The sequence below is a fragment of the Liolophura sinensis genome, chromosome 9, assembly GCF_032854445.1.
Source record: "Liolophura sinensis isolate JHLJ2023 chromosome 9, CUHK_Ljap_v2, whole genome shotgun sequence".
Taxonomy (NCBI): Eukaryota; Metazoa; Mollusca; class Polyplacophora; order Chitonida; family Chitonidae; genus Liolophura; species Liolophura sinensis.
In genome coordinates, this window is record NC_088303.1 from 4,859,490 (window position 1) to 4,874,471 (window position 14,982).

At 41.6% G+C, this 14,982-nt stretch overlaps 1 protein-coding gene across 4 annotated transcripts in view; it reads left to right on the plus strand.

Moving 5' to 3' along the window:
* Nucleotides 1-14,982, plus strand: part of LOC135474821 (BLOC-2 complex member HPS3-like) — a 44,304-nt gene that overhangs the window by 6,703 nt on the left and 22,619 nt on the right. For all 4 annotated transcript variants that reach the window (XM_064754421.1, XM_064754424.1, XM_064754423.1 and 1 more), the window contains exons 6-13: nt 1,225-1,341; nt 3,097-3,236; nt 3,932-4,001; nt 6,588-6,757; nt 7,278-7,383; nt 10,164-10,250; nt 13,909-14,005; nt 14,497-14,560. In XM_064754421.1, coding sequence (XP_064610491.1) covers nt 1,225-1,341; nt 3,097-3,236; nt 3,932-4,001; nt 6,588-6,757; nt 7,278-7,383; nt 10,164-10,250; nt 13,909-14,005; nt 14,497-14,560 — 851 coding nt within the window. The remainder of the gene's footprint in view (nt 1-1,224; nt 1,342-3,096; nt 3,237-3,931; nt 4,002-6,587; nt 6,758-7,277; nt 7,384-10,163; nt 10,251-13,908; nt 14,006-14,496; nt 14,561-14,982) is intronic.

Below are 14,982 nucleotides of genomic sequence, written 5' to 3' on the forward strand. Positions count from 1 at the left end.
TCATGTTCATTTGTAGAGGTACCTGTGGGTGTTGACAAGTTCATGTTCATTTGTAGAGGTACATGTGGGTATTGTTCATAATTCATAGTATTGCAAACTACATGTTCATAGTTTAAGTGCTTCTTTAAGGCTGCCATAATGGTGATATACTTCCCCCTGGCATAACATCTGTGATCAGCAACCAGATTATAATGTGTGAATTTAACAGTTTCCGTAAGTTTGTGTCTCCGTATGTTCTTCTGCCCCCTGGCTGGTTTAAATAACAGGGTCCAGAAGTTTGTGCCTGCAAATCTTCTTCTGACCTCTGACATGTTTATATTATAGTTTCCACAAGTTTGTGCTTCCTTATCTTCTGACCGCTGACATGTTTACCTATCAGTTTCCACAAGTTTGTGCTTCCTTATCTTCTGACCTCTGACATGTTTATCTATCAGTTTCCACAAGTTTGTGCTTTCTTATCTTCTGACCTCTGACATGTTTATATCTATCAGTTTCTACAAGTTTGTGCTTCCTTATCTTCTGACCTCTGACATGTTTATCTATCAGTTCCCACAAGTTTGTGCTTTCTTATCTCCTGACCTCTGACATGTGTACCTATCAGTTTCTACAAGTTTGTGCTTCCTTATCTTCTAACCTCTGACATGTTTATCTATCAGTTCCCACAAGTTTGTGCTTTCTTATCTCCTGACCTCTGACATGTGTACCTATCAGTTTCTACAAGTTTGTGCTTCCTTATCTTCTAACCTCTGACATGTTTATCTATCAGTTCCCACAAGTTTGTGCTTTCTTATCTCCTGACCTCTGACATGTGTACCTATCAGTTTCCACAAGTTTGTGCTTCATTATCTTCTGACCTCTGACATGTTTATCTATCAGTTCCCACAAGTTTGTGCTTCCTTATCTTCTTCTAACCTCTGACATGTTTATATCTATCAGTTTCCACAAGTTTGTGCTTCCTTATCTTCTGACCTCTGACATGTTTACCTATCAGTTTCCACAAGTTTGTGCTTTTTTATCTTCTGACCTCTGACATGTTTATCTATCAGTTTCCACAAGTTTGTGCTTTCTTATCTTCTAACCTCCAACATGTTTATACAACAGTTTCCATAAGTTTGTATCTCCATATGTTCTTCTGACACCTGGCATTTTACCTATCAGTTTCCACAAGTTTGTGCCTCCGTATCTTTTACAGACCTCTTATTTTTGCCTCATTGTATTCCTCAGGTGGTGTGCAGTCCCAGTGTGATACATGTCATCACCGGGGTGGGTGTGGAAACCTACACATCAAGGTGTAATGTCGCAGCATTGCACAACATGGAGACGTTTGACAACATTACCAAAGTAAGGAATTCTTCATTTATAAATTGATATGCCCAGTTTATAAAAATTTATTTATTTTATTGATTTTTTATGCCATGCTTAAGAATATTTTACTTATATGACGGCAGCCAGCATAAAGGTCGGAGGAAACCTGGTAGAGCCTAGGGGAAACCTGCAGCCATCCATAATTTGATGGCAGACCTTCCCATGTACAACCAGAGAGGGAGCTAACTTGAGCTGGGTTTGAACTCCAAGCAGCTACATTAGCGAAAGGCTCCTGGGTCATTGTGCTGCACTATCATGCTAACCCTTAGGTCATAAAGACCCACAAATAAATAAAAAAGAAAACATTTTAAAAACAATAATTTGTGATAAACAAAGGCGTCAAATGCCTGTATTTATGGGTGTAATAAAAATATAGTGCCAGTGAATATTTTGTAAATTTCCTGAAGTAACAAAAATGTACATGGACATGGACATACAGTCAAAAACTCACAAAGTAACCCTCGGATTTGATTTGATGTGATTTTTAATCCACTGTGTAGAAGTAGGGAAGAAATGTGTACAAGAAATGCATTGACATGGCAGGAAGAAAACCACATGGGCATGTTTTATTTTACAGCTTTCATTGTTGGAGATTATTAATTATAGCCATTTGTTTCCCCTCCAACTTATCCGCATAAGTAAACACTTGTATTACCAGTATGTACATTTAACGTGTTCTTTGCTGCCAGGTTTTCTTCACTATGAGTGTTCATTCCACTGTCATTATATTCCTTACATATTCACTTTGATGCTGATGTATTCACTTTTCTGCATGTATTCACTGTGAATCTCCTTTCCACTTTCCAGTCTCCATTTCATTGTCAGTTTGTTCTATGGGCTGATGTATTCACTTTTCTGCATGTATTCACTGTGAGTCTCCTTTCCACTTTCCAGTCTCCTTTTCATTGTCAGTTTGTTTTATGGGCTGATGTATTCACTTTTCTGCATGTTTTCACTGTGAGTCTCCTTTCCACTTTTCAGTCTCTTTTTCATTGTCAGTTTGTTCTATGGGCTGATGTATTCACTTTTCTGCATGTATTCACTATGAGTCTCCTTTCCACTTTCCAATCTCCTTTTCATTGTCAGTTTGTTCTATGGGCTGATGTATTCACTTTTCTGCATGTGTTCACTATGAGTCTCCTTTCCACTTTTCAGTCTCCTTTTCATTGTCAGTTTGTTCTATGGGCTGATGTATTCACTTTTCTGCATGTATTCACTGTGAGTCTCCTTTCCACTTTCCAATCTCCTTTTCATTGTCAGTTTGTTTTATGGGCTGATGTATTCACTTTTCTGCATGTATTCACTGTGAGTCTCCTTTCCACTTTCCAGTCTCCTTTTCATTGTCAGTTTGTTCTACGGGCTGATGTATTCACTTTTCTGCATGTATTCACTATGAGTCTCCTTTCCACTTACCAGTCTCCTTTTCATTGTCAGTTTGTTTTACGGGCTGATGTATTCACTTTTCTGCATGTATTCACTATGAGTCTCCTTTCCACTTTCCAGTCTCCTTTTCATTGTCAGTTTGTTCTATGGGCTGATGTATTCACTTTTCTGCATGTATTCACTATGAGTCTCCTTTCCACTTTCCAATCTCCTTTACGCTGTCATTCTGTTCTATGGGCTGCTGCTGTCCGTATTCGCTATGAGTCTTCTCTCTGCTGTTATTCCACGACCTTATGTAATTCCTTTGCTGCCTGTATTGACTACTATTAAATATTTTTCCACTCTCAGACTATTCCCCCACCTGATCTGGAGACGTGCCTGGTCAGCATTCAGCCATTCATTGGCACCAGACAGGCAGCCATGTCAGACCGTCATCTTCACCTTTTGACTAAAGTGGAGAGTCACTTTCCAGCTACCAAACCATCCAAGTGAGTGTTTTCTTTATATGCCAAAGGTCATATCCCTTCATCTTTTCAGAGTTAGCTCTTTTGACTGGTGGGTCATTCAAGATGAGTTTAAATACACATATATGTAGCACATTTCGATCAACGAAGCGCTAAAGCAAAGGAGCAGCTAGGATCAGTATGATTATTCTTGTATGATACAAGACTTGGACTTGTATAGGAACAAATGTGACTGAAGATGTACTCAGAGATTTCATTCAATGACCTAGTGTAGACTAACCAGTAACCTTGTTCAAACTATTTGCAATGTTCTTTTCAGTGAAAGGTTTTACTGCGGTGAGCAAAGAGAATTGTTGAAATAGCAAAGTTGAAAGGGGGGTGGGGGGGGTGGCATGCGAGCAGGGGTGAGCTGGGTGGCCAAGCTAGAGTGGTGAGTGACAACTGTGTGGTCATCATGGAGTATTGCATTTAACATCAGCCGTTCAGAAGGTTAAACTGTTCATTCGTGTGGTGCTGGGTAATTGCATAGTCCAGTATATGTGCATTAAAAACTTCTCTTTGATATCATCATGGACTAGTTTTATAGAGATGTAGTAGAAGAAATATCTGCTTGCAAGATGGCAATGATGTTTTCTACTTTCACAGGGGGTGAAATTATTTTCTATATATCTAGACATGACTTTCAATAAAATCATTTTGGCAAATTATTATATTCACAGAAGACGAGAAACCAATTGGAGCTTGTATGTGCTGGAGCCAAGTTTAGTCTCGGACCTTTATAAAGATATGGTAAGTGCTGCTCCACCCCCGCACCCCCCCCCCTCCTCTACTTCCTGACACACAGAAACTCTTGTGTTTTACCTGTGATACTTGTATAAACATGTGGGTATGATAGTTATTGTCTTATCAATGTCACTTTTCCTGGTGTTTGTGGGGTGTCACTTTTCCTGGTGTTTGTGGGTTTCACTTTTCCTGGTGTTTGTGGGGTGTTACTTTTCCTAATGTTTGTGCAGTGTCACATTTCCTGTTTTTTGTTGAGTGTCACATTTCCTGGTTTTTGTGGGGTGTCACTTTTCCTGGTGTTTCTTGGGTGTCACTTTTCCCGGTGCTTGTGGGGTGTCACTTTTCCTGGTGTTTGTGAGTTTCACTTTTTCTGGTGTTTCTTGGGTGTAACTTTTCCCGGTGCTTGTGGGGGTGTCACTTTTCCTGGTGTTTCTTGGGTGTCACTTTTCCTGGTGTTTGTGGGGTGTCACTTTTCCTGGTGTTTGTGCAGTGTCACTTTTCCTGGTGTTTGTGGGGTGTCACTTTTCCTGGTGGTTTGTGGGGTGTCATTTTCCTGGTGTTTGTGGGGTGTCACTTTTCCTGGTGTTTGTGCAGTGTCACTTTTCCTGGTGTTTGTGGGGTTGGCCAACTGGGCAGTTAGCTTTTTGAAATTTTGAGAATTATTCTTTTTAATCATTAGAAAGTGTAACCATAATATTGTGGGCCAGCTACAGAGCAAATCTACTGACACTTAACATTACCATTGAACCTAGTGCAAAAGTAGGTCAACTCTAAAAACTGCACAATTAGATTAACCATCTTGACCTCAGGAGAGTGAATTTCAAAGAATTATTCCAACTGTGGTTTTTACACAATATTCTCGAAAGTTTGCTCTGCAGTTTACCATGGGATCAGGCATCAACTTTACAATATTGTATTTTCTTTCTGTCTTTTGTTCTCAGCTATTATTGAATGTTGTTGAAATTTGGTGATTGAAGGATCAAGGTCACAAGGCAAATTTTGACTTTTTTTGGTTAACTTTGGTCACATGACATGGCTGCCATCTTGGATTTTTATCATAACTTTTATAAATCTTCTTCTCAAGAATCAGTGAACGGATTCTTTTGACATTTGACATCTTGGACATTCTTCAAAAGCTTTGGAAGCTAGACTTTTTTCGAAGTTATGACATCATAGAAAGTGTCCAATTTTGATTATGTTTTCATGTATTCTGATGTATATAGCAATGCTGATTCCAAATCTGCTTTCAGATTTTGCCTGTCTTTGTAACTTTTTGAAATGTAGTCAAAAAACTTTTTTCAGTTACATAATTTCAACGACCTGTAACTCGAGAACTATAGTTGCTAGAAATGTTGCTAGAAACTTGCACCAAATTGTAGCCCAAGACGTAGTTTCTGGTCAGCGTCAAGGGATTTGAACTACGATCAGCAGTGTTCTCGCTAGAAATGTTTAAATGACGCCATCGTACTTCAGAAATAGAAGTGTAAGCCTGTGTATTTAACATAGACTTCAGAGGTAACTGTATTACTATACATGTGCTGCAGGTAGCTTGCCACATAGGTGGCCGCTTGTCACTCAGACCGAGAAATGAACAACTCTCCCTCCTATCCAAAGATATCAACAGACAATTTTGAATGTTTGGACGTATGATAGGCCTGTTTGCAATGCATTATGGGTAATTCTCAACAATCACAACGGCATTCCCCCATACCTATGTGCCATGTCCAAATATACCAACAAGTTCTGTCGACATGTGTAGCTTGTGTCATGACGAGCACAAAAAATGTAACTCTTATTATGCTAAATTCAACCGTTAAAGAAATATCGCGGTTTCCTGTTTTATTTCACCTTACATACCCATAAGGAAGAGACGGACTTTAGGATGCCGTACAGAAATGTAACTACGAAACCATATGCCATGGCTTTAGACTTACAATTTTTTTTAAACAAAACAACACACAACACGGCTTATTCCTTCTAATTATTTAGACCAAAATTTCATATCTTTATCTTTACATTTCCTGTCAGCTGCATGCACTCTGTCCTCACCTGCTGTCAGAACTGACTTGACAAATGTAAACCAGATGGGACACTAGAGTGGGGTGATTGCACACCATGTCTCAAGCAACCTGAAGGATATGTACTGAACCAGGTGCGGTGGTTGCAAAGGACTAATAAGGGCTAGATGCTGTGGTGGTCTTCAGCACTGAACACATTGTATACGATATCTGATAGTTTAGGCTTCTAACCCAGTTGATTTTTTATTTTTGTTATGCTTTTTCTCGATGTTGTTTGTAAATACGGTTACAGTTTGTACATGCAGGTTGAAGTTGTTGAATTGTCCATTGTCTATGTACTTTGACAGTTAAATCGAGCCATTTGTCGTTTTGTGTGTTAGCATATGTTGTAACGCAGATGTTTGCCATAGCTTAACTTTTCTGGCAAATTAGTTTAGAACATTACTTTCATAGTGTTTTTTTATTTGACGTTCAGTTGGGCCTTGATGATTGGCCACCGGTATCCCTGTAAGGAACTTTAACAGCTTTAATTTTATTTATGTGTGGTCAAAGAAATCTATTTTTCTTCATGCAGGTTATGTTGGGTACAAAGAACCAAGAGTCGTCTCCCCCTACTTACCTTCATCTTCTGCTAGAGGGATTCATAGCGCTAAAATCGTATCTAATGGAGAGTAACACTGATGAGCTTAAGGTGTTAGATTTGTTGTCTGAGTGCTGTGCCTTGCTAGGGGATTACTACTCACAGTAAGTACATGTGAACCATTCCTGTATAATAAGAACCTTGGGTAAACTCGCCTGCAACAGTGCTGTCCAGGATTGATCAAATTAGTGCAGTTTGATTGGTGGAGAGGCTTTTTAAATTGCTAGAATTTTTTTCCGGGTTCATTTTATCTTTCCCTTTTAAACGGATGAATTAATTAATCAGCGGTGAAGAAATAGGATGCCTGCGACAGGTAATTTTTCTGAATGACAGTTGTCTGTCACAGGGTCACACTTGTGTATTAGCATGCTATTCATTAAAATTGCACAAATATTTTGGAGTCGAAATTCAGAATATCGAAACTAGAACTGGAGTTTTGTCGTTGTTAGAAAAAAGCATGGTATTTAGACCTTTAAACAGATGCGAAACACATATGTACCTGCGGAGAAATTTTTGCCCAGGAAAAAAAATCATATTTCAATACCTGATTAGTCCTGGTGGATATTTAAACTTTCAGCAACTGATGTGTCCAGAAATAATAATTCCAATTCTCTGACATGACAGGCCTGGGTGTGGGGAGTGGAGGCTGGCCTTACCCTACTACCTGATGTCAGGTCTGACCCCTGAGGATATACTCAGACAAGCCGTCCTCCACCAACAGATCAGCAAGGTAACTCCCACATCAGACACAGGTGTTAAGTAGCTGACAGGGTTATCGAAAACTAGCACAGAGGCAGGTGTTGTACAGGTGTAGCTGACAGGGTTATCAAAAGGTAGCACAGAGGCAGGTGTTACACACGTGTAGCTGATCGCGTTATCAAAAGGTAGCTCAGAGGCAGGTGTTGCACAAGTGTAGCTGACTGCGTTATCAAAAGGTCGCTCAGAGGCAGGTCTTACACACCTGTAGCTGACCGCGTTATCAAAAGGTGGCTCAGAGGCAGGTCTTACACAAGTGTAGCTGACTGCGTTATCAAAAGGTAGCTCAGAGGCAGGTGTTACACTAGTGTAGCTGACCGCATTATCAAAAGGTAGCTCAGAGGCAGGTGTTACACACCTGTAGCTGACCGCGTTATCAAAAGGTAGCTCAGAGGCAGGTGTTACACACCTGTAGCTGACGGCGTTATCAAAAGGTGGCTCAGAGGCAGGTCTTACACACCTGTAGCTGACCGCGTTATCAAAAGGTAGCTCAGAGGCAGGTGTTACGCACCTGTAGCTGACCGCGTTATCAAAAGGTAGCTCAGAGGCAGGTGTTACACACCTGTAGCTGACCGCGTTATCAAAAGGTAGCTCAGAGGCAGGTGTTACACACGTGTAGCTGACCGCGTTATCAAAAGGTGGCTCAGAGGCAGGTGTTACACACGTGTAGCTGACCGCGTTATCAAAAGGTAGCTCAGAGGCAGGTGTTACACTAGTGTAGCTGACTTCGTTATCAAAAGGTAGTTCAGAGGCAGGTGTTACACACGTGAAGCTGACCGCATTATCAAAAGGTAGCTCAGAGGCAGGTGTTACGCACCTGTAGCGGACCGCATTATCAAAAGGTAGCTCAGAGGCAGGTGTTACGCACATGTAGCTGACCGCGTTATCAAAAGGTAGCTCAGAGGCAGGTGTTACACACGTGTAGCTGACCGCGTTATCAAAAGGTGGCTCAGAGGCAGGTGTTACACACCTGTAGCTGACCGCGTTATCAAAAGGTGGCTCAGAGGCAGGTCTTACACACCTGTAGCTGACCGCGTTATCAAAAGGTAGCTCAGAGGCAGGTGTTACACTAGTGTAGCTGACTGCGTTATCAAAAGGTAGTTCAGAGGCAGGTGTTACACACGTGAAGCTGACCGCATTATCAAAAGGTAGCTCAGAGGCAGGTGTTACGCACCTGTAGCTGACCGCATTATCAAAAGGTAGCTCAGAGGCAGGTGTTACACACCTGTAGCTGACCGCGTTATCAAAAGGTAGCTCAGAGGCAGGTGTTACACACGTGTAGCTGACCGCGTTATCAAAAGGTGGCTCAGAGGCAGGTGTTACACACCTGTAGCTGACCGCGTTATCAAAAGGTAGCTCAGAGGCAGGTGTTACGCTAGTGTAGCTGACTGCGTTATCAAAAGGTAGTTCAGAGGCAGGTGTTACACACGTGAAGCTGACCGCATTATCAAAAGGTAGCTCAGAGGCAGGTGTTACGCACCTGTAGCTGACCGCATTATCAAAAGGTAGCTCAGAGGCAGGTGTTACGCACGTGTAGCTGACCGCGTTATCAAAAGGTAGCTCAGAGGCAGGTGTTACACACGTGTAGCTGACCGCGTTATCAAAAGGTGGCTCAGAGGCAGGTGTTACACACCTGTAGCTGACCGCGTTATCAAAAGGTGGCTCAGAGGCAGGTGTTACACACGTGTAGCTGACCGCGTTATCAAAAGGTGGCTCAGAGGCAGGTCTTACACACCTGTAGCTGACCGCGTTATCAAAAGGTAGCTCAGAGGCAGGTGTTACACTAGTGTAGCTGACTGCGTTATCAAAAGGTAGTTCAGAGGCAGGTGTTACACACGTGAAGCTGACCGCATTATCAAAAGGTAGCTCAGAGGCAGGTGTTACGCACCTGTAGCTGACCGCATTATCAAAAGGTAGCTCAGAGGCAGGTGTTATGCACATGTAGCTGACCGCGTTATCAAAAGGTAGCTCAGAGGCAGGTGTTACACACGTGTAGCTGACCGCGTTATCAAAAGGTGGCTCAGAGGCAGGTGTTACACACCTGTAGCTGACCGCGTTATCAAAAGGTGGCTCAGAGGCAGGTCTTACACACCTGTAGCTGACCGCGTTATCAAAAGGTAGCTCAGAGGCAGGTGTTACGCACGTGTAGCTGACCGCGTTATCAAAAGGTGGCTCAGAGGCAGGTCATACACACCTGTAGCTGACCGCGTTATCAAAAGGTAGCTCAGGGGCAGGTGTTACGCGCATGTAGCTGACCGCGTTATCAAAAGGTAGCTCAGGGGCAGGTGTTATGCACGTGTACGAAGTATCATTCTACCTTATTCTGGATTCTAAAAATGAGCAAACCATGGACCTTACATGAGGAGACCAGACATGACATACATGTACAGATATGCATGTGTTTGGCTATTGTCTTGCAGAGCCAACAAAAACAGGCTCCAACACCATACAGTACATACAATAATAATAATGAATATGATAATAATATTAGTTAAATGAAAGAATAATAAGGTAAAGTCAAAAGTAATGAAAAAAATAATGGAAAAAATAGAAAGTAAATGATTTAAATAAATAGCGGATAAAGTTTGTACTGCATGTACAAAAAGAAGTGGAATTTACAAAGTATCGTAAGCAGATATAAGTGTCCTGACAATGACATGTGGTCAGCATTTGTAGCATTTGTATAATGCTGGACAAAGCTGTTTGGTACATATACCACATTGTACGATAAGTTTGCCAAATTATTTGTTTCAGACTTCTATAGATGGCTTTGGACAAGGACTGATGAATTACCTGAACTATATTCTGTTTGAAGACAAATCAGAGCGAGAAATAAAAACAGTAAGTTTGAAATATATGTTGAATGATAAAATCTACATGGGATATGCATGTTCAACTAGGGACTCCATATTTATGGTTTCCGTGAGAATCTTTAAAGTCAGAGCTGAAAATTTTAATATGATACACCAACGTGACACAGACATAAACATTTGCATTTAGTACCATACTTTTTCTGCTTATAAAATAATTTATATCTTATTAGGCCTCCTGCAAAATAACTTAAATAACTCCATGATTTCAACTGTTCTGTTATACATGAGCTTACCCTTCTTCCTCAACCGTTCTGTTCCACATGAACTTACCTTCATTCCTCACCCATTCTGTTCTACATAAGCTTACCTTGGTTTCTTAACTGTGCTGTTCCACATGAGGTTACCCTCATTCCTCAATCATTCTATTCCACATGAACTTACCTTCATTCCTCACCCATTCTGTTCCACATGAGCTTACCCTCATTCCTCAACCGTTCTGTTCCACATGAGCGCACCCTCATTCCTCAACCGTTCTGTTCCACATGAGCTTACCCTCATTCCTCAACCGTTCTGTTCCACATGAGCTTACCCTCATTCCTCAACCGTTCTGTTCCACATGAGCTTACCCTCATTCCCCGACCGTTCTGTTCCACATGAGCGTACCCTCATTCCTCAACCGTTCTGTTCCACATGAGCTTACCCTCATTCCTCAACCGTTCTGTTCCACATGAGCGTACCCTCATTCCTCAACCGTTCTGTTCCACATGAGGTTACCCTCATTCCTCAACTGTTCTGTTCCACATGAGCTTACCCTCATTCCTCAACCGTTCTGTTCCACATGAGGTTACCCTCATTCCCCGACCGTTCTGTTCCACATGAGCGTACCCTCATTCCTCAACCGTTCTGTTCCACATGAGCGTACCCTCATTCCTCAACCGTTCTGTTCCACATGAACTTACCCTCATTCCTCAACCATTCTGTTCCACATGAGCGTACCCTCATTCCTCAACCGCTCTGTTCCACATGAGGTTACCCTCATTCCTCAACCGTTCTGTTCCACATGAGCTTACCCTCATTCCTCAACCGTTCTGTTCCACATGAGCTTACCCTCATTCCTCAACTGTTCTGTTCCACATGAGCGTACCCTCATTCCTCAACCGTTCTGTTCCACATGAGGTTACCCTCATTCCTCAACCGTTCTGTTCCACATGGGGGTACCCTCATTCTTCAACCGTTCTGTTCCACATGAGCTTACCCTCATTCCTCAACCGTTCTGTTCCACATGAGCTTTGCTCATTCCTCAGCTATTCTGTTCCACATGAGCAATGCGTCAGTATAATGGGACTTGGTGTCATAGATTTAGGCAGCCTTTGAGGCCCTCCTTGTAAGTTACATGCACCTAGCACTGTTCAGTCCAGTGTCAGTATAATGGGACTTGGTGTCGTAGATTTAGGCAGCCTTTGAGGCCCTCCTTGTAAGTTACATGCACCTAGCACTGTTCAGTCCAGTGTCAGTATAATGGGACTTGGTGTCGTAGATTTAGGCAGCCTTTGAGGCCCTCCTTGTAAGTTACATGCACCTAGCACTGTTTAGTCCAGTGTCAGTATAATGGGTCTTGGTGTCATAGATTTAGGCAGCCTTTAAAATCACGTCGTCTCATTTCCAATTTTCTCCTATTTCCTTTGTTTTGTCAGAATAGGCCATCTCAAAGACACTGAGACACCCCACTAGCTAAAGCTATGATTGGTGTATTGTTATTTGGTGTCTCCAACATGGTGTATTGTTATTTTGGTGTCTTCAACATGGTGTTTCAGTGTGGCAGCACTGTAAGTATGTTTGCAATGGGTCTGACCTGCTACAAGGAGAAACGGCCAGGACATGACTGGAAGAATGTTGAATGTGAGGTTAAATCCTGATTCAACAAATAAACAAGCAAATACTGTGTGTCAGACAACTCCTGTTGATAAGGTTTGCTACAATTGCCAGGAATCAAAAACCAGGCTCTTGTTATTTTGTGCTAATTGAGGCAGACCCTTTAAACCTCTCTCATCCCCTGTGTGACAATATTGTCTTTGACAGGAGTACTGTGACACGATCCTCAAGCACTACACTGAGTCTCCTTCCCCTGTCCTGTCCAATCTTCTGTATCATAATATTGTCTTTGACAGGAGTACTGTGACACAATCCTCAAGCACTACACTGAGTCTCCTTCCCCTGTCCTGTCCAATCTTCTGTATCATAATATTGTCTTTGACAGGAGTACTGTGACACGATCCTCAAGCACTACACTGAGTCTCCTTCCCCTGTCCTGTCCAATCTTCTGTATCATAATATTGTCTTTGACAGGAGTACTGTGACACAATCCTCAAGCACTACACTGAGTCTCCTTCCCCTGTCCTGTCCAATCTTCTGTATCATAATATTGTCTTTGACAGGAGTACTGTGACACAATCCTCAAGCACTACACTGAGTCTCCTTCCCCTGTCCTGTCCAATCTTCTGTATCATAATATTGTCTTTGACAGGAGTACTGTGACACAATCCTCAAGCACTACACTGAGTCTCCTTCCCCTGTCCTGTCCAATCTTCTGTATCATAATATTGTCTTTGACAGGAGTACTGTGACACAATCCTCAAGCACTACACTGAGTCTCCTTCCCCTGTCCTGTCCAATCTTCTGTATGACAATATTGTCTTTGACAAGAGTACTGTGACACAATCCTCAAGTACTACACTGAGTCTCCTTCCCCTGTCCTGTCCAATCTTCTGTATCATAATATTGTCTTTGACAGGAGTACTGTGACACAATCCTCAAGTTATACTCTGAGTCTCCTTCCCCTGTCCTGTCCAATCTTCTGTATCATAATATTGTCTTTGACAGGAGTACTGTGACACAATCCTCAAGTACTACACTGAGTCTCCTTCCCCTGTCCTGTCCAATCTTCTGTATTATAATATTGTCTTTGACAGGAGTACTGTGACACAATCCTCAAGCACTACACTGAGTCTCCTTCCCCTGTCCTGTCCAATCTTCTGTATCATAATACTGTCTTTGACAGGAGTACTGTGACACAATCCTCAAGTACTACACTGAGTCCCCTTCCCCTGTCCTGTCCAGTCTTCGGTATCATAATATTGTCTTTGAGAGGAATACTGTGACACAATCCTCAAGTACTACACTGAGTCTCCTTCCCCTGTCCTGTCCAATCTTCTGTATCATAATATTGTCTTTGAGAGGAGTACTGTGACACAATCCTCAAGCACTACACTGAGTTTCCTTCCCCTGTCCTGTCCTGTCCAATCTTCTGTATGACAATATTGTCTTTGACAAGAGTACTGTGACACAATCCTCAAGCACTACACTGAGTCTCCTTCCCCTGTCCTGTCCAATCTTCTGTGTCATAATATTGTCTTTGACAGGAGTACTGTGACACAATCCTCAAGCACTACACTGAGTCTCCTTCGACTGCCCTGTCCAATCTTCTGTATGACAATATTGTCTTTGACAGGAGTACTGTGACACAATCCTCAAGCACTACACTGAGTCTCCTTCCCCTGTCCTGTCCAATCTTCTGTATTATAATATTGTCTTTGACAAGAGTACTGTGACACAATCCTCAAGCACTACACTGAGTCTCCTTCGACTGCCCTGTCCAATCTTCTGTATTATAATATTGTCTTTGACAGGAGTACTGTGACATAATCCTCAAGTGCTATGCGGAGGCTGATCCTTCCAACCTCTCCAAAGTAATTATGTTCGGCAAATACCAAAACTTTGATACTGGTAAGTTGTCTTTGTATTCTGAAAATCAACAACCTTACATTGGAGTTTATTGTTTATAGTTAAATCATGTCTTGTCTTTTCACCATAAATATTTTTTTTGCTGATGAAACAATGAGAGTTTGCAGTTCTTAGCTTTGAGTGATATTTTGTTTCTTTTTTTGTAGCAACTTTGGTGATTCTCCCCCCATAACAAACTGTGTTAATAGTCAGCCATCCTTGTATGTAAAGTTACAATTACATAGAGCTGTTGTCTTCTGTGTATGTGTCTATTCTCCCCCCATTTCAGCAAATGCGAGGCTACACATTCCTTGGGTTTCTGTGCAGTAACTCTTCCAATATGTTGACCAATTTTGAAGACATTTTATGTGGAGGTTCACTTTGTGAAACCTGAACCCAAGCTGGTGGTATAAATTTCTCTGAATATGCTTGTTATTCACTCTCTTCAGTGCCATTTGACCTTACTCATGCACCTTACTCATTTGCATTTTCAGCTAAAGCCATTTCACTAGTAGAGGATAACATACGTGACAGTGCTAATGTTGAGAAGAAACACAGGTACTTCCTAAAAATAATGTGAAATCTATGATATACATTTGGTGTTGAAGTATTGTATTGTACAGAGTAGTGACATGAGCCTTGTACAGTAATAGATTTTATGCCCTGCAAAGGTTTTTGATCTACTGAAAGTTATCAGATTAACTACATGAAGTTGATCGACCAGAAACAAACTGCACAAATTTGGACCGGGTATAAGTTACTCAAAACACAATAGCTTATTTTTTTGTTAGTACATGAAATACTCACAACAATAGTAATGTCACAACGTCCTAGAAACAAAGATAGATGAATGATGCACATTTTCAATACAGCATTGCATTAAACAGTTATAAAGGTTTATAATAACAATACTGAATGAATATATTCACAAAGGATACTTTGATGATCTTATACAATAACAGGAGAAGACTGTGGACAAC